The sequence below is a fragment of the Monodon monoceros genome, unplaced genomic scaffold, assembly GCF_005190385.1.
Source record: "Monodon monoceros isolate NGI ecotype Baffin Bay Population unplaced genomic scaffold, NGI_Narwhal_1 Super_Scaffold_20, whole genome shotgun sequence".
Classification (NCBI taxonomy): domain Eukaryota; kingdom Metazoa; phylum Chordata; class Mammalia; order Artiodactyla; family Monodontidae; genus Monodon; species Monodon monoceros.
In genome coordinates this window covers 17,984,515-18,005,323 of record NW_021703777.1, presented here as the reverse complement: position 1 = coordinate 18,005,323, position 20,809 = coordinate 17,984,515, and the positions used below count along the sequence as shown (strand labels likewise).

The 20,809-nt window shown below is 37.8% G+C and overlaps 1 protein-coding gene across 1 annotated transcript in view; it reads left to right on the top strand.

Moving 5' to 3' along the window:
- EMCN (endomucin) overlaps positions 1–17,352 on the top strand; it is a 94,813-nt gene extending 77,461 nt beyond the window's left edge. Inside the window, exons 9-12 of the mRNA XM_029235437.1 lie at positions 1,912–1,936; positions 3,427–3,488; positions 9,041–9,114; positions 15,273–17,352. Coding sequence (XP_029091270.1) covers positions 1,912–1,936; positions 3,427–3,488; positions 9,041–9,075 — 122 coding nt within the window. The 3' untranslated portion in view covers positions 9,076–9,114; positions 15,273–17,352. The remainder of the gene's footprint in view (positions 1–1,911; positions 1,937–3,426; positions 3,489–9,040; positions 9,115–15,272) is intronic.
- Positions 17,353–20,809: the final 3,457 nt, after the last annotated feature.

The following is a 20,809-nucleotide window of genomic DNA, read 5'->3' as shown; positions in this document are numbered from 1 at the left end:
CTAAGGACTCTGCCCTCATGACCTAATCACTTTCCAAAGGCCCAGCATCCTAATACCATCACATTGGGCATTAAGATTTAACATATGAATTTTGAGGGGACACAAACATTCAGTCCATAACTTCAGGCAACCCCTCCAAGTCACAAACTACGTATGACTCACATGGCATTGTGCATAATAAATAGCAGAGAGAGCCTTATGATACGCTTGTTGAGTTAAATTTTGTAATTTTCGGTAAAATAGAACCTTTCCTTTCCTCACTTTAATTCTAAACAGTTCACTAACAGAACTCTACCTAAGTCTCATATACTGTTAAAAAGTAAAAATGAATCATTTTTATGAGCCACGCTCTTCTTTGTTTACCCCATGGACAATGTGCCCCCAGGACACTAATGGATGCTGTTCCTGAGGCCAATCCCTGACTGTGCAGGGCACGGACAGTTTGGTGCCTGAGCAAGACAGTGCAAGGGAAAGTAATGATATGAAAACAGCAGTGTTCATTTTAGCTCTTGCTGTAAAATAAGAAGAAAACAAATCAACGTCTTTCCCTCTGGGAGTTAGTGAATAAACTTCTTAATAAAGTCTGAAATATGTTTCCTCACTCAGTTTCCAGAGGGGAAATAGCATTTTTATAAATCAGTTTAATTTCTCTAAGTTTCTAAACCACCAATCCTATCTTTTATGGGAACTTAACCAATCTAGTTGAAGCCAGTGGGTGTTGAGTATACAGGATAGGGAAAAAAACTGTGGGCTAAATCCATCAGTAAAAATACCCTGTAGTGAAAAACTGCTTTGCATAGGAAGATTTGCAAATAAGTTATTTGAAAAGTTGACACTTTCTATTAAAGGGGACTTTATAGGTGAACTGGATTGTTGTTAAAACCCTACTGATGGTAGGGAAGATGAAGTTAGATCTAGTTGGTGAACAGCATACCGTGCCATGAATTAAATTCTAGGGATTAAGATTCATGTTGGAGTAACTTAGCCAAGGTGACAGAAATAGCAGTAGCCAAAATTTTCGTGGAAATCAACGTCTTTATAAAACAATGATGGTCAAAGTCAAGAGAATGATATTCAAAAGGCATATCCTGATACGAGCTACCTTAGAGATGAAAAGAAATCCAAGAGATGGGAGCCGAGCCATGGAATAAAATCACAGCAAAATCCGGAATAAAGCAAGGCCCTTAAGTGATTACATTAAATATTTTGCCTAATAGGCCACAGGTCAGTGCATGGTTTGACCAGCATGATCTGCTCCCGAGAGGCCATGCTCTTGTGCAGAATGAATCACTCTGTGTTCTCACGAGCCCGGCTTGCTTTCTACCGACCCTCGTGGAACAGCCTGGCAAAGCGGACAGAAGATTAGTTACAGTTAGTAGGCTCAGTGACATTTTGTAGGGCACTTCTGAGAAGCTGAAGCCGTGGACTTCAGATGCAATTAGAAGCAATATCAGCATCGTGGCTCACCACAGATACAGAGATTTAGGTCCCCAGAGAGAGCAACATATAAAGAAAAGCCAAAAATTCAATTCTTTGTTTTAAGAAGGTAATTCAATACTCTGAGAAGAATTTGTTTCCAGAGATACTGAAACCTTTTTTGGTGTCTGTGGGATGTACAATAATGGATAATAGTTCCACACAGTGATACGAAACTATAAGATTAAAATTAGTCCAGAGCTAAGTTCAGTGGAGTTGGCCTAGTTGAGACTATACCATGAATGTATTAGCTGTGACTGAGGAATGAGTAGTCACCACGTCTGAGGAAATGGTCAGTGGGGCGGGGAATGGGGCGAGAGACTGAAAAGTTAAAAATTGGCTTTAGAGACATCTTTGAGCAGAAAGTGGCAGGGGTCTCAGGTTTTTTGCAGCTAAGCTCCTCACAGCTCTAATAACAATTCCCTCCTCTCCTAGGCACACCTGAAAATGGAAATGACCAGTAAGTAATGCTGCATCATTGTTTTCTTCTAGAAGCTCTGACCCTGTCATTTATATAGAGGAAAGTATTGATCCTCTACTCATACTTCTTCGGGTTTTTCAAGCATTTTGCAGAAGGCATAGTATATGGGGTTTGGCTACCTATTTGTCAGAGAGCTCTCAAGTATGAGAAATTCAACTGAGAAATTCCAACAACTGGCTCTTAAGCTTGGGTAAAGTGGTAAAATCAGAAATCAAAAGTTGCCCAAAAAATCATAGAAAAACATAGCTAGAGTTTTAAAATAGTTTTCCCACTGAAATTTTCAATATGCTTCTCACAATTAGGGAAAAATCATGCCTGCACCTTGAGACAGCTCTGAGTGGCTTTACTTTAACAACAGATGGTTATTTTGCTTCAACTTTACTAAAACAAACAAAGCAGTTGTTAGCAATCCTACCAACTGTTACAATCAAGGTGCTGCAAAGAGACAAACTTTTTTAATGTCAAAACCAAATTCTGTGGTTAAGTTTTCTGTGTTGACCTTACTTTGTAGCCTGCCTTTTTGTGGGTGTTTTTGTATATTCATTGGGATGTGAACTTTAAGAATAATGTCCCAGGCTTCCCTGGTGGCGCAGCGGTTGAGAGTCCACCTGCCGATGGGGACACGGGTTCGTGCCCTGGTCCGGGAAGATCCCACATGCCGCGGAGTGGCTGGGCCCGTGAGCCACGGCCGCTGAGCCTGCGCGTCCGGAGCCTGTGCTCCGCAACGGGAGAGGCCACAACAGTGAGAGGCCCGCGTACTGAAAAAAAAAAAAAAAAAAAAAAAAAAAGAATAATATCCCTACACCACCTACCATTCTTAATTAAAAGTAGAGGTTCTTGAGATGTCCAAGGAGAGGAATTGGGGTTTGAAACTATTTTGAGTCTGAGAAGGGATAGGTGGGAACTCTTGTTGAAATAGACAGTTCAGACACTATACTGCAGTATCCACGACCTCATGAAAAGGAATTACCCAGAACTCAGATCAGTCCAAAAGGTTTGGAAACATTTCTATGTCTTCCCCTCACAATTAAGAAGTGGAAGCACGTGCAACATGGACCTCATGACAGGTGGGTTTTTTTTTTTTTTTTTTTTCGGCTGTGCCGCTCGGCATGAGGGATGTTAGTTCTCCCACCAGGGATCGAACCCTTGCCCCCTGCATTGGGAGCGCGGAGTCTTAACCACTGGACTGCCAGGGAAGTCCCTACGTGACCCATCTTGATGTTTAATTTAGCTGATGATCATCACCATAACAGAATAACAGAGATTTATTGGCTTGATTCCAGAAATGAAAGTGCTATAAAAGTATATGTGTCTGTACATGAAGAAACACAAGTTTTGCCATAGAAACACTTAAAAATATATATGCACGTGTATCTTCTTCTTTCTGTTTGTATCATGTTTACTTTCCTTCACAGATATGTAATGCTAATTACTGTGGCGCTAACTTAATGTTTTCTGTTCCCAAATAGACCTCAGTCCGATAAAGAGAGTGTGAAGCTTCTCACTGTTAAGACAATTTCTCATGAGTCTGGTAAGCTCCCAGATTGTCGATTAGATGAAAAATGGTTATTTCAAAATCTAACTTGGATTTTGTTCATGTGAACATAACCAAAAAGCATAACTTCTCTAGGAAAACTCAATCTAACTCCCAAGAAATACAAAATTCTCCTATGAAGGAAAGATGAGCCCTAGAAATATCATTTTTGGTAAGATTATTAGACCATCTGGCTTTTGGAGGTTGCATGCAGATGTGTTCTAAAGAATGGGTGGTGACTAGAGGCATTTTCTATTCTGCAGTAGTGGCAGAAAAAACACTAAGTATGCCGCAGGGTTTTTTTTAAAGTATTGCTGTTGTTTTGTTTCATTTTTGGTAATGGCTGTGTACAGTCAACTGGAACTAGGATTCATCAGTTAAAATGTATATCATATTTTATATCACTTCAAATACTTTAATTGAGCTTCTCAGTAAGGACAAAACACAATTTCCTACTGATAAGATTTACATTTCTTTTTTCTAGTTTCTTAGGTTTTGATTTTGTTTGGTTTGCAATCTAAAAAGATTTTCAAAATACAGATATGATTTGTATGAATTATATTTGTATCGAAAGCAATGAAAAATGAGATGCTAGTTTTTAAAAATTAAAAAAACACAGATTACGTTTTTGTTTTGAGTAAACAAAATATTTAAAACATCAATATGACAAAAAAATAAAAAGTAAATAAAAAGTAATTATGAGTTTTATGAAACAATCTATGTGGCTCTAATTTAAATATCAAGTTACATCAAGACATTTACTATATTCAGTCCCCCCAACTTTACCTATACAAAATACTCCCACAATACATATGTTATGTGAAGTGAGAGCTATCAGATGATATACATTATAAATATGTTGCAAAAACCGATTTTGTAAAACAAAAGGCTATAAATATAGTCCCAATTGAAGAGCAAGATATCAAAGGCTGAATAAGGTCCCCATTTCAGGTAGGAGATTCTAACTAGAACAAACTACAACAGATAAACAAAAGAGGTTGAAAAGCAAGGGCACCCAAAATCTGCAGCGACATGGCCAGATCCCTCATGGGAGCCATTTTCTTTTAAGAGAGACTTTCATTCTTGTATCTCTTACACATTTCTTTATTCCCACACTGTTCTATTGAAGGTAACCATATGAATGAATGAAAGAGTAAAATTCCTCCACAGGATAATTGGAAACCACTCACCAGTTTCTCCTGGCTGTTTACCAGCCTTGACTAAGTAGCTGAGCCTATTCTACTTGGTCAAGGAAAACCTCCAGGCAAGGAGACTAAACGTGAACCAGTCCTGAGTAAGGTTATGAAGGACCCGGAGTGCGACTACACCATTTATCAAGAAAAGTTCTCAGAATCTGCCTGTGACTTGTGAGCAGCATGACAAGCTGTAATTTCATGCACACTCCTTTATCCCCTCGGGATTTAAACCGAACACTCGGCAGCTTCTAGGGGTCTCCAAGCTGTGGACCAGAAGCCTCCGTATAGGAGCCCTTGGCTCTCCTGGTAAGGAGGGGCCTGAGATCAGGATCACCTGCTCTGCTACCTGTTTCTACCAGGGAAATGACAATTGACACCAGAATCGCGGCTTTCAGGAGGGGAAATCCACAGAGAAACCTTGTGTTTCTTGGTTGCAAATTTGCTTTCTGATTCTTCTTCAAGGCCCAAGGATAATTCTGTGTAAGCTACTATCTCCCACCCTCATACTAACTGCAATAATAAGTGGGTAGATCACGGTGGGATAGTTAAGAAGACCCTTAACTACCCAAAGTTCCTTTTCTTCATAAGTAGCTTTTCAGGTCATAGGTCTAAGGAGGAAATATTACTATGGAAATAATAAGATCTAGTCTCTGGTACTTTTATTTCTGCCAACCTCAAGTTAGGAAGCACACTTCTTTTAATAAAATAATCTTTCAAAAGTCAACCTAGCTGATTATAGAAAATATTTGGTAATAGAGGAAAACTAAAATGGGTGACTCTGAGTTGATTTCAATAGCCTAGAACTGATAATCTAAAACAATGCCCTCCAAATTCTCTTTGTACTCCCACAGTTTTTATTAAAGTCTGTCCACCATTAACAGGATTTGATGGTTCCTGAAACACCTGCAAACAAATCTCTTTCTACCTTCTTTCAAAACTTATTCAAATATGCTTTCGTTATAAAATTATGCTCACCACACTCAATAGAAATTACATTATTATAATTATTTTCACTTAAATATCTCTTCCCTAATAGTGACATCATTCTAAAATATAACTAGAATAGTCTGAAATGATTAGGTTTTATATAAGTTCACAGGTTTAGCCTAAATTTCCACTATCTCCTATATACAAATTTTTAAATAGTTAAAAAATACAGAAAAAGAATTTGATAGAATATGTGACTCTTCACCACTCGGAACTGATGATTGTTACATATTTCATATTACGTGCTACATGGCCTAAGGGACATAGCATTAATTAATGCACCAGTGTGGGTAACAACATGAAATTTGAGATTCAGTGGTCTTAAGAATTCATTGGATTGGTCAGTATGTCAATTTATAAACTCTGGTCTTATATCTCAAAATCAATTTTGCCATTTTAGAGGTCAATATATCATGTTTCCAAGGAAACAGAGCTCTGCAGCAACTCACCTTCAGGGGAATGCCAGTGGATGCTAAATTTTCTGGGTTTCTACAAGCCTCTATGTGTAATGGCTATTGTTCTGAGTATTTTCTCTGGATAAGACAGTTCCTTGCCTCAAGTCCTCCTCCTCTAATTGGCCATGGTGTTCATCCATCCACACTTCTTGCTTCTTCTAAATACGTTCTTTCTCAAGCAGGGTTCTTCCGTTGAAAATGTGGCCCATAACATTTAAAATTTGATTATTTCAATTGGGAGCTTTCTTTAATGTAAAAGAGAAAGCCTACTAGGGCATACACAAGAACGTGCTTTTGGAAAAAAATGAGCACCAAACATAGCAGATCACGGAGTCCTTTATGGGAACATATAAGATGCCACTCAGGTTTAGTAAGAAGTCTTCCAAGTTAAACATCCTCATGATTTACTACAAAATATACATGTGACATGATGCATTTTAAAGATGTTTCCCACTTACACCACTCCTCAGAAAGTTAATGTACATTATCTCATTTTTAACATGTAAGGCTATACAAATATGAAGAAAATTGCCTAAATTAAGGAAAACATGATTCCACAAAAGAAAGAAAATACTGTATCACTGAATTTAATTTCAAAGCATCACTTGGTTTTGAACTATTTGGAGGAAGAAAAAGCAGATCTGAATCCATTTATAATTTTCCTTTGCTTAGAAAACTCTGATAAGTTTTAATTACTTAAGATTAAGTTCCAACACTTTAGCACGTCTACAAGGCCTTTCATGATGTGCCAGATTTCACTTGCTCAAATTTTGAACCACTTAATAACATGTACTTCCCAGATGTCACTCATCTCCTATCCTCTGTGTTCCTCACTGAGCTCAAGCTCTTTTGAAGGAGGAGACAGCACCTTGGTCTCCTTTGTCACTCCCACCTCCCCTCCTACGCATTGTGGTAATTACATATTATTCATATATTATTAGTATACTAATACTAATTAGTATGTTATGGTAATTACTCATTAAATGTACAGTTACTTTTCTGTTTATTTATGTTTTACAAACGTTCATTAACAACTGGAAATGAACAACTGTAAAGATGAGGGAAAGATTCATAGATGTATAAAACCATACAGAGATTCGGCATCTGTCTTCACAGCCCTTCAATAGTTGTTGCGTCAATCTCTGCATTTACACCAAGACTTCCTTGACTGTCCCAGCTGTACGTGGTCCTTCTCTCCTCTAACTGTTGATTGGCAAGCATGCACTACTGCCTTGAACATCTCTTCGTGGCTTAAACTGCCATTTTAATATTTGACCACGTTATGCATAATGGAGAATGGCGGAAAATGGAGAATAGAAAAGAATTAAAAATTACTTATGAGAGAAAACCTTGATATGATCAGTATTGGCATTTGGTGTATTTCTTTCCAGTTGTTTTTTTCTAGGTGTATATGTACTTTGTTGGCTTTTACCGTATATATCATTATTGTAACTGTTGTTTGAATCATATGGTTATTGAATCTTTCCACACTTTCTATTCCCAGTTAGACAGACTTTGGGAGGTATTAAGAATTGAAGTTTTTCATATGATTTGTTTTACATGACTCTGGCAGACAGTAGGGGTTCAATAAATGTTTCTTTTGTTTACTTCTTATTCCTGTACTTTATAGCCATGGATTCCAGGACATGCCGTGCTTTTTGTTAAATAAACAGTAGTGAGCAAAGGGTTGTAGTGGGGCAGGGGCTGTGAGGGCTGTTGCTCTGAGCCTGACATTTTTTGAAGGAGAAGACTTGAGGAACTCTTGAAGGGGAGCCCCAGGTTTGTTCTTCTTAGGTCTCTGGTACTATTTACTATCGCCATGACAGTGCAGGTAACGGGTGACATCAATGGAGTCCCCAGAAGACTGGTTTCCTAGCTGGCAGATAAAAGCCGGAGCAAAACAATGACATTTGTTCTCAAAGGTGGACACTTGGACCCATACTGCTTTTATATAATGTGACTGCTGTTGTTACTTGAATCCACATGAAAGACACAGGTAATGTGAAATGCTTTGAACACAAATCCAAGAGCAAGTAAAAATGCTTGGGGGCTTCCCTGCTGGCGCAGTGGTTAAGAATCCACCTGCCAATGCAGGGGACACGGGTTCAAGCCCTGGGCCGGGAAGATCCCACATGCCACGGAGCAACTAAGCCCATGTGCCACAACTCCTGAGCCCGCGTGCCTAGAGCTCGTGCTCTGCAACAAGAGAAGCCACCGCAATGAGAAGCCTGAGTGAGCACCTCAATGAAGAGCAGCCCCTGCTCGCCGCAACTAAAGAAAGCCCCCGTGCAGCAACGACGACCCAATGCAGCCAAAATTAAATAAATAAATAAATTTTTTAAAAAAGTGCTTGGGGCCTCTCAGCTCCCCATCATCCTAAGTTAATATTTATCTTTATATTGATGATGGAATAACATGGTTATTTTGAGCAATGTTCCCTGTGCTGCTTTGTACGTCACCACAGTATTCATGTTGGCCTATAAATTCATTGTCACAAAACTCTCACTGAATTATCTAAACAAAGGACCCTAGAACGTTTTCCTGATAAAATGGCATTTTCAATATATGATGTAGTTTTGCTCAGGCAGAGCCAGCTTATGGAACAAGCAAAATTCAATAACTTATTCCCTAGGGCGCCTCTCTTGCTATCACCTCCCAACTCACACCCCCTATCTGCAGGGAGTGAGTTAGCATTGCTCCTCTAGGGTAAAAATAAACAATGGCCGAATAAAGCTCATAAATCTTGGTGAACAATTTCCAGGCAATACCAAGAGGTAAGTTGTGGCTCTAATGACGTTCTTGAAGGGAAATTGGACTTGCCTTGAAAAACAGAAAACAAGCCAAGAAACTTTTATTTTCATCGTTATTCACTCTCTGAGCTTATAGATCAAAGCATATCTTCTGCTTTTAGGTGAGCACTCTGCACAAGGAAAAACCAAGAACTGACAGCTTGATGAATCCTCTCCACACCTGGGCAATAAATATGTAAGTTCCCTAATTCCACTCACTGAGATACTCATTAATATCTGCTTTGTTAGCCTGCGGCAGCTCAGATTATTTTTAAAGACTTTTATAACCTGAAAAGTTAATAGCTTGTGTCAGTTAAACCATCATTTTCTATTTGTCTAAAAACAAACTCTAAGAACACTTGCCAGAGAAATAAATGTCTTGGGGGCTGTAGAAGATTCTTCCAGTTGCCCTGCCTACCTCAGGAATGATACACTTCCTCCTTTCTGCCTGTTGGTAATGCTTCCTCATAGGTGCAGTTTGCCTCTGCCTGGGTCAGCATATATATACTTAACAGTGGCAGTTAGACAGCGTTCTATTGCTAAGGAAGATTTGCAGGACCCAAAATGACAGTAAAAAAAATATATAGTATATGATATAGGAGCTGCATTAAGGTAAGAATGCGCATCACAGCCAAAGGCTGGCTCAGGGAGAGGGGTCCAGAGATTCCAGGTGGGAGGTCCAATTGTCCTCTCTCAGTAAGAACCGTACCCAGATGTACTTTCTCTCTGGAGCCAGGAACCATGGATGTGTGCACAAAGTACCTCAAACGAGGTGATCCAAAAGGCACTCTCAGCTGGGGTTTCTTATACAGTAAGTCCCTACATATGAACCTTCAAGTGCGAACTTCCAAAGATGCGGACATGCGTTCCATCAACGTCAGGCATGAGTGAAACTGCACTCTGTCTCCTATTGCTGACGATCCTTCAGCTCTACCATCTCCCACCTCCTCTCCCTCCTCCAGTCAGTAACTCCTCTTGCCTGTTCACTCGATGCCGGCCCCTGTAGGCCAGCTGTGGTACTGGACTACTGTACTTTTCAAGGTACTGTAAGAGTAAAAATGTTTCCTTCATTTTTTGTTTTTTTTAATGTATTATTTGTGTGAAAAGTATTATAAACCTATGACAGTACAGTACTATACAGCTGATTGTGTTAGTTGGGTACCTAGGCTAACTTTGTTGGACTTACGAACAAACTGGACTTACGAACACACTCTTGGAACAGAACTCATTAGTATATAGGGAACTTACAGTACCCAGATGGTCATGTAGGCACATTCTTGCTGTATAACTAGATGAGTGACAGAGCCCTCCAGGTGTCTCAATGAGACCAGATGCAAGGTGATCAATCTCATTACATTAATTGTTAATCAATGAATAATTGAAGCCTCTCAAAACTATGATTACAAGCAACTGCTATTCTGTGTGTTCCATTCTTTGACCAGGAGTCAGTGCAATGCAGGTACATGTCTTATTTCAGTAAAACAACTCAGCCCGATTTCAGGCCTGCTGGAATTAACCTTTCCAGCTTAGCATGGGACCGTCTTTTGCTTTTCTAGAATTGGGTAAGAAAAGTTTCTTTTGACTTATTTTTCACAAGCAGCATTGATTAAGTGCCCTCACAATTAGGGTTTGATAATTTTTAGAACCTGCAGAGAAATTTACCCTTTAGCAACTAATAGTAAAAAAGCAAAAGAACAGATAAATAGGTGTATGCCCAGAATTGGCCTACACACGATGGTAGTCACTCTGGGTAGCGTCCGGGGGGAATATCATTGTTATGCCCACTACCTATGTCTACTTCCCAGCACAAAGACAGTGCTGTTATGGATACTCAGCCAGTGTTTATTGAATAAATGATGCCAGCCATGCTTCTCTGGCCAGGAGCAGGAGACGTAAACAAAGGAGTGTCATCCAGACATGCATCAGTGTCAGAATTTCATCCTTGTCTAGCCAGCAAGGGGTGGGTTAGGATGAGAGGAATCTGGGCCTTTGCCTATCCTTTTGCAATGCACTCTTTCAGATGCAAGATTCAAGAACCTGAGAAGTGTGAGAAATTTGTGGAGACGTGGTCCAGCCCTCTCTAGTATATGGCAAGCTTCCTTCCGTACAAGCTATGGTTTCTTTGCAATCCTGTGGCTAGTAAAAGGATGCTTTCCAGATTGTTAAAATGCTCAAATCTTAGTGACTAATTGTCCAGTTTGGAGGAAGAAGAAGTCTTCTGTTCAGTTGGAAAGAGAAAGAAAGAAAAGTCTCTATGCAGGAGACAGTCTCTATACAGAAGAAAAGGAAGAGTACTGACCCAAACAAGCTCAGCAAAATGAATTATTATCCAACTCCCATTCCTTTCAATTTTTGTACTTGAAAAAATATTCCTAGCCTCTAATCTCATGTCTTTTGATTTGCAGAGGTAAATAGCTTCTGTTGCCTTTCTGAGTAATTGTGGAATTACATAACAATGTTCTGAAGAGTAAAGATGAAAGTAATGGGAAGAAACATATTTGAAATTGGTCAGTTCTATTGTCTATTTGTCTTACTCTTTTTCAATATATTTCTATTAGCAACCATTGTACTTTAAATGTAGTAACCGCTGAGTACTTGCTTTCTCCTAGAAATCAGATATCACCTAGAAATAAGATATCAACTCAGAAATTCAGGATAAATAGGAATGCATTTATCAGAACTAGAAGTTGAGAAAGGAAGTTGAGAAGTCTTTGGATTAGTATGCAACCGCAAACACTGATACGGAAACATTCACTCATGTTAAAATTTTTCACCTCAGGATACATTTCTAGATGTATTTAATGCTGCTGCTTCGTATAATGATCATCTATTTTGTGCTGAATGTTATATTTAATGGAATTCCAAAATACCTTTAATCTATGACCCTTGCCCTCTCTGCAAAGCTTTGTCTAGTGAGAACATGAAATCGCACATAAGAAATAAGAAAATAGAGAAAACAATTAAAAAGCTATATGGGCATGATTGATACAATTGATCAATTCAATCTAGTTCTAAAATCTCTTAAGACTTTTATGTCAACAAGAGGAAGGTTGATAGGAGTTTCAAAAACTATTATCTTTCACTGCAGATTTATTGCTATATTTAGGGACCATAATTTATTTAGAATAAGAAAATGATTATTTTAGTTTAAACTTTCCCTGTATAATTCATTTTCCTCCCAGCTATTAGCTGATCCCTCCCTCAAAATGGCTATTAGTACAAAAGTAACTTGTGGTAAGTTTTGAAGGCCGCTGGAATCAAAGATTAGAGATACATTAGCTGTATGTACTTCTATACATATTTGTGCTCACTTGTAATGCAAATATGCTCTGTGATCTTCTTCTGAGATTAATTCTTTTATGACAAGAGATTAATTATTTTATGACAAAGTGACAAGGAATTGATTTGCTGTTACATAGGACTTCTGCTAAGGCCAGAATTTTTATGCCAAAATGTAGAGCAGGAAAGCACATCCTTTTCTTACTGATGCCAACAAATGGTCTGAACAAATTGGTTAATAACGAGTGTGAAGGGACATTAGCTAATAATATCTATATGGGGAAAATATATTAAAAAACTAAATGTAAAAAAAAGTAGAAGAAAAATTTGTTAGGTTGTGTTATGTGTCTGATTAAGAATTTTCAGACCAGGAAACAATATAACACAATGGAAATAATAGGAATTCTACTACATCATGACTTAAAATTTCCAAACATAAAAATTATCATAAAGAAAACTATAAATTATAAATCGGGAATATGTTTGTCATAAATATGAGACCAATTCATTAGTATTTTAAATATACAATGACAGTTATACACATCAGAAATTTTTTAAATGAGCAAAGGCCAGGAACAGGCAATTCACAGAGGAGGAAATAAAAATGGTAATATAAAATTATAGAAGAGTTCCTGTACTATTACTAATCAAAAATGGAATTAAGACCAAAAAAATTATAACCTTCAATTACTTGAGTTTTTCTTCTTCTAATTTTTAAAAATCATACTGGTGAAGCAAATAGTATATGCTACATTTGACAGTATAAATTGGATTAACTGGATTAATCTTTCCAAAGAGCAGTTTGGTAATATTCACTAAGAGACTTAAAATATTCACATTTGTCACCTAGTAACTTCACTTTTAGGAAATTTTCAAAAGGAAATTATTTGAAATGTGATTAAAGATTAATATACAAAGAATGGTAGCAAACATTTAGAAACAGCATGTCCAGTGGTATGGAAATTTCAGATAAATTAGGTATGATCCAATCAATGACATTATACAACTAGCAAAAGTGATTATCAAGACAATTTTTAAATTGCATGTAGACATGTCCAAGATATATCTTAAATGAGGGGAAAAACAATTTTAGAACTGAAAAGAAAGTCTTTTGATTGTTCTGAGAGCAATCCTGTGCTTTAGAAGGGAGGAGACCTACTGCCACCTGGCCGCTCCCTCTCCAGTAGGTCTCCTGTCCGTTCTGTTCCAAGCCACCTGCCAGTTTAAGAAGTGAGGGGAGTTTCAGATCAACGAAGAACCAAGGGGCAGCAAGACCAATAACTTGTATGAAAGTCTCATCCCACAGATCCTCAACAAAGTGGAATGTTACCCATTTCTATTTTTCTTGCAGATACAATTCACTGTACTTCTGTACTTTTCTAAATGATACCCTTGATAATCTAAAAGCATCTTTGTGAACTTCCAGAAAAGCTTAAGATGTTCTTCAATTATTTTTCTTACATTTTAAAATGAAGAATGAGGGCTAAAAGGAAAACATCACAAGTAAAGCAAGATTTATTTTCTGATCCTAGTCTATGGCCTTCAACAAATTTCTTTATAATGCTTTGCAGTAGGTTCCACATCTATAAAACCAGGATAGAATGACCTTTTCTCCTAGAACCATTGTGCTTCTTTGCTTATAAAGTGTTGTCAATATGATTAAAGAATCTATCATGGGGGCTTCCCTGGTGGCGCAGTGGTTGAGAGCCAGCCTGCCAATGCAGGGGACACGGGTTCGTGCCCCGGTCCGGGAGGATCCCATATGCCGCGGAGCGGCTGGGCCCGTGAGCCATGGCCGCTGAGCCTGCGCGTCCGGAGGCTGTGCTCCGCAACGGGAGAGGCCACAACAGTGAGAGGCCCGCGTACCGCAAAAAAAAAAAAAAAAAAAGAAAGAAAGAAAAAAGAAATGCCCTGCTTTACAGTCCTTTCCACAGACTAAGGCTTGACCTGGATCCTGTGTCCACTCTCTGTTCTTCCAACTGTCCCGCAAGACACAGTAACCAGTGTCCGGCTCCCGCACTGCAAGGCAGCAACGCAACCATCCCTAGCAAAGGTCCTGCCTCACCGACCATGCCATGAGGGAGCAAGATGCAGGTCTCCACGCTGGTCCACTGCCCACCCTCACCCCCACCATATCATCCTCCTCCCAGACTCCAGCAAACCACCAGCACTGCCATCAGCAGCACGACAGCACCTACCCCGCCATGCCGGGCATGTGCCCCTTTCCCAGTTAAAGCACAGAAGCTTCCATCTCCTGCTGTTTTGGGGCGCCAATACAGAAAGTTCTTTCTGTACCGCAAACAAGAAAACCCAAAGTAATAAACCAAAGCCCTGACTCTCCTTTCTGTGAAGGAGAAGTGCAGAGTTGCCTGTTCACTCTTCTCCCTGATAAGTACACGGAAGCAGAGCATGAAAGTTGCCAATCAATTTCTTAATTACTCACATTGTTACCCCAAGCAACAGACCTTGAACGATGTCGCGTTAGTGATAGGGTGCGGTGAAGTGCTTTAATCAGAAGAGGAATACGATGAGATTTGTGCTTGAGACACATCACTGAGTGTTCAGTGTGGAAGATTAATTCAACAGGAGTAAGACTGGAAGCGGAGAGGTCAGAGGGCTATTTCAGTATTCCCCGGGAAAAGAACAAGGGCTTCACCAGGTCTGCAGATACAGTAGGGATACAGAGGAAGAGGCAGAATAGAATAAAGAATTGTCTGGAAGGTGACATTCTCCAGAGGTAGGGATTGTGTGAATGTAGGCATTGGGGAAGGAGAACTATTAGGGGTATAGATTATGCCCACACATCTAGCATGAGTGCCTGGATGGATCATGAAGGTAAGAGCAAAGATTGGAATTACGGAGCGAGAGGGAATAGGTTTGGGAGGCAGTCTAGTGGGTTTCCTTTCAGACTTGTTGAGGTTGAAGTGCTTATGAGACATTCCAGTGACTCTACTGGGTGGAAAAATTCAGCTGGTCGCTAACATTTCTTACCAAGAGATGGTGTCCCCAGCATCTCTACGTTCTTCACTTTCTTGGAATCTGACCTTTTTTGTTTCCCCCTTTCCCACCCCACAGGCTTACTCTTCAGCTTCTGTGCTCCACGGTTAGAAAGGGAGAAAGCCCTGTGGATTCAATCCTGACCTCCAATCCTGCTCGCCAGTGTGCACCTGTCCCAATAAAGTGATGTCCAGATGACACGCAATAATCTAAGAGAATTGGAAACCGTCCTGGGCCTCTCCTGTCCTTTAAGATGTGAAAAAACACATTACCACATTTTGTAGGAACATTCCTAGGGGAGGGAATTTTAGGAGGGGCATCTGTGAGCAGGTAACCTGACAGCCCAGGCAGGTGCCTTCACTGATGAAATGACTGTCCCTTGAGTTTAAAGTTTTCAGAACTAACATTTCTTATCCACGGAGACTTTCCTACTTTCTCAGTGTTCTTTTATTACCTAACGTTTGTATTTATTGTTTTCTACTATGTTAATGCAGGGAAACTTTGCAAGTGTATTATTAAATATTGGGTCAAAATCCTGCCATGCCACTTTGTACATAAAGATATTTTATTCATACTTACATGTGTTACTTTTCATGAATAATAGCTGTACTCAACACACTAAAAATATGATAATATGACTGTGAAAATGGCAATGATATTGTCTTCCCATAATTATGAGTATTTTTGGATTGATTATTAGACTATGAGAGCTCACTAATGAAAGGCATCTAATAAGTGAGAAAGGGACAAAGGATTCACGTATCAGACCCTGTTCAAGGGAAGTCAATTTACCATTTCTTTGGTCTTTCTCTTTGTAATTCACACTATGTGACAAGGATGTAAGGGCATTTATGACACTGTACTGCATTCATTATGAAGATAACAGGACTGTGATTTTTCATAATCGATTTGATTGACACTATCTCTGTGCATTTTTATTTTCTTTTAGAAATGTATTGATTTGTTCTAGCAATCATTCTTAAATCTCCAGTTTGTAGAAACCAACATTTCATAAATACATAATTGTGATATTATTTTTCAGTGTATCACTTTCCTAAAAATACCATATGATTATAGCTGCCGCTCCATCAGGGTCAAATTCTTCTGTTGAAGGCTGAATGATAAACCTTGACCACTCCTTGGACACAAGGGATCAAGACATCATGATGGCTGAAGTTCTGTGGAAAGTTTTGGAACGAAAACGCTGCCTGGGGCAGCTCTTTAACTTTTATGATTGCCTAAGCTGATTTCAGTACTAAATTATCCTAGTGATACGAGGACAATGTAGTAGAGACAGAGGGTACATTTAAAACTACCTTTTACAATTTATTTTGTTGCAGTGTATTTTAAAATGTTCAGCGTTGAGGATTATGTGAATAATCACTTTGGTTTTTGCTCCCTGATGTCTGCACGACTTCTAATCAAGGACACCAAACAAGAATACTTATATTTTTTTTACTGGTGCCTCTTTATGTTTCTTTGAGAAGAAAAATGGGGAATAAAAAAGAAAAAGAGCAACAATAGGGTATAGAAAAAGGCTAGGATCTCCAGTACCTACACTTTCCCTTGAGGGATGCTTTGCCCATGCTTAACTCTAACCTAGAAGTCTTTAAATGGGTGCAGCAGTGGCTAGAGCATGCCAACCATGGAGCATTTGTCTTCAAAAGAAAAATATTCCAACACCCCCAGAATGCTTTACAGAGCAAAAGCACTGTTACACAGAATGTAGTAAAGATACAAACTCTTCTGCAATTTAAATTACTACAAGTGATATGCTATTTTGACTTCTAGAAAAACCATTTTCTTGACCTTTAATAAATATTGTTCGAAGGGAGTTTATAAGGATCAGGAAGAAGGAAAGCTTTTTAAACATAATGAAAGAATGAAATTCACTCTAGTTCAAGAATTATACATAAGGAATATGCTTTATACTTACAACTATAGCATTAAATCTTTAAAAAGTCAAAGTGATAAGAGGATTGAGATATTTGCAGAGATATTCATGGCATTTTGTAAAGTCAATCTCAAAGGTAATGTCTGCATTTTTATAAGTCAACTTGAATGTCTGTTGAAATAAGGCACTTGGTTTTCAAGCCAAAATTATCATTAATCAGATTTTTTTTAATTATCTGATTTAGATGATTTACTTTTTTTTTGCAGCCCCCCCACCCCACCCCCGCCCCTACTATTTTTATGCCTGATTTCTTATAAGTTTTTTATTCTGATATACAGTTCAAATGTCACTGCAGCCAAGGAAAAAATGTATTTAGATCAAAGGCAAACCTTTCTGTGTGTTTGTTCTGCATGACAATATGAATATAATTTAAGTCTATCAATAGTCAAAACATAAACAAGAGCTAATTAACTGTTGTCATCTAAGAATAAGCGGATGTTGTTGTCTGACACACTGGCTGTGATCAGTCAGCAGAGAAAGACTTCTAAATTCCCCTTGCTGAGCTGAAATATTCCCTTACATATCTGACAAATCTGTATCTTATTTCTTGTCTACCTGCCAAACTTAAGTTCTTGAGGATCAACTTAGGACACCGACAAACCTTCAACAATGAGCAGGCTAGCTCTTCCGCCTGATTTTTCTCCATCGAGAATTTATGGGGTTCTAAAAAGTCCTTTAAAAGCTGTTTTTTGAGTGGTAGTCTCAAGACTGTGAATTTGTTAATGATTGCCTAATATTGAAGATATCCATCATTGTGATTAATTAACTAATAAGTACCTTGAACTGAGAATATGTCATGGATTATCTACAGAACTTCTGGTCAAAATTTCCCCACAAACGCAAACAAGACTTCTCATGTTCCTTTAAATGAGTATACTTTGTCTTTTCTTCAAGGGGATTTATCCTATGGGCCTGAACACCTTTTTCTTGTTCTGGATACTTTTTAAAGGAAAAACAGTTTTGATAATTAATGAAAAAACCTCTATCTTGTTCATCAATATTACATTCCTGAACTTAAAGTCAGAATTCTACCAAAGTGATTACGGATAATATCATTGGTTAGTGACACTGTGTCTGAGGCACTGTTTCCAGGCACTGTGCTAAAACCTTCACATCTGTCATCTCAGTTAATAAGAAAACAATGATAAGATACAACTTCTAATATTACATTATATTTGTTTTATTATTTTTCTCAGCAGCAGCATATTCATTTTAGATATATGGAAACCAAGACAGAAAATTAAATAACTTACCCAAGGTGGTACAACTAGTAAGCAGTAAAAATTTGGATTCCAACCTAAACCCCAAATCCCTGCTCTTCATCACTTTATTACTTAGTCTTTCTAATCTCAGTTTACCTATATATAAAAATGGGTTAACAATTATGCTCCTGGCTATAGTTAGTGGTAAAAGGACCACTTTACCATCCCATTATAAACAAAGGTGACAAAGTCATGCATTAATCCTATGAAATCTCCAAAAAACCTACCAAAATTAATAAATTAATTTGTAATAGTTGAAGAATATAAGATCAATATACAGAATCAACTGATTTCTTTTATTTAGTAACCAAAAAATGAAAATTAAAAATATATATATACCATTTACAATTATGCCAGTATATATAAAATTCTGAGGGATAAATTTTACAAGGTATGTTCACTCCCTGTACACTTAAAAACTGTCAAACTTCTAAGAGAAATTAAAGAATACTAAATCATGCATTAAAAGACTCAGTATTATTAAGATGTCAGTTCTATTCGAATTGATCTACAGATTTATTACAGTTTCAGGCCAAATTTAATTTTCTTCTTTGTAGAAATTGTTAAGATGATTCCAATGTTTATATGGAAATAAAATGGACTTAGAATAGCTAAAACATTTTCTTAAAAGCCTAAATTTGGAGGACTCACAATACTGGATTTAAAAACTTACTTTAAATCAAGACAGTTCAGAACTGACCTAAGAATAGAATTTAATCAATGAAATAAAATAGAGATTACAGAAAGAATCAAATGTATGCTTTTCTCCTATATACACATGAATATATGGTCAACTGATTTTTGACAAGGGTGCCACAATAATTCAATGGGGAAAGGACAGTCCTCTCAACAAATTGTTCTGGGGCTCACGTGATGAAAAAGCAAAGCTCAACACTTACCTCATACCACACACAAAACTGACTCTAAAGTATCATAACCTTAAATGTTAAATCCAGATCTATAACATTTGCCTTCTTTAACGTCAGTAAAGATTTCCTAGATAAGGCCCAAAAGGCCAAAATTAAAGACAACATCAGTCGAACTTTAAACTAAAAATTCTGCTCTCCAAATGAGCGTTAATAAACTGAAAATGCAAAGCCAAAGGATAGGAGAAAATATTTACATTATATATATCTGACATGGCTTAGATCTAGGACATATAAGGAGCTCAAAAAGCTTAAAAATAAGAAGTCAACCCACTGAAAAACAGAAAAAAATTAGAAAAGACAATTCACTAAAGGGGATATATGATTTTTTGATGAGCACATGAAAAGACACTCAATATCAGTTATTCATCAGGAAAATGCAAATTTAAAACTACAGTGAGATACCACTACATATCCACAGGAGTGGCTAAAATTATAAAGGCCAACAATGCCAAGTGTTGATGGAAATATGGAGAAACTAGAACTCTCATACATGGCTAGTGGGAATGTAAAATCATTCAACAATTTGAAAAACAATTTAGCAGATTCCTCCTGGGATAAAATTTAAAAAGGTAAATATATACTTCTTATATGACACACCATCTCCACTCATATGTATTTACCCAAGACAAATGAAAACACATGTCATGGCTATACAAAGACCTGTAACCAAAGGTTCATATTAGCTTTATTCATAATAGCCAAATGTTACTAAACAAATTGTGGTATAGTCACACAATGGAATACCACTCAGAAATAAAATAGAAAAAACTACTAATACACCCAACAAAATGAATCTAAAAAACATTATGCTGCAAAAAAGAAGCCAGACATAGTGGAATGCATATTTTATGACTTCATTTATATGAAGCACTAGGAAAGAAATCAGCCCAGTGGCTGTCTTGAGCCAGGATATAAGGGGAATGCCAAGGGAGAGGGAATTTTTTGAGTTGATAGAAATTTCTGTAGTTTGATTATGGCATTGATTACAGAGGTGTACATATTTGCCAAAACTCATGCTGTAGACTTAAAATGGGTATATCTTTATATGTAAAATATACCTTAATAAAATTGACTTTAAAGGTATTTTTAATAATTAGTGATGTTGAGCATCTTTTCATGAGCTTTTTGGCCATGTGTATGTCTTCTTTGGAGAAATGTCTGTTTAGATCTTCTGCCCATTTATAGATTGGGTTGTTTTTGTTTTTTTTGATATTGAGCTGCATGACCTGTTTGTATATTTTAGAGATTAGCCCATTGTCAGTTGCATCGTTTGCAAATATTTTCTCCCATTCTGTGGGTTGTTTATGATTTCCTTTGCTGTGCAAAAGCTTTTACGTTTGATTAGATTTTGAGCACCCTTCTCTAGTATCAGGTGTTTGTGATATCTGTGTACGCCGTTGCTCACAAACATAAACCAAGCCTCTGTGTGTGTGTGTGTGTGTGTGTGTGTGTGTGTGTGTGTGTGTGTGT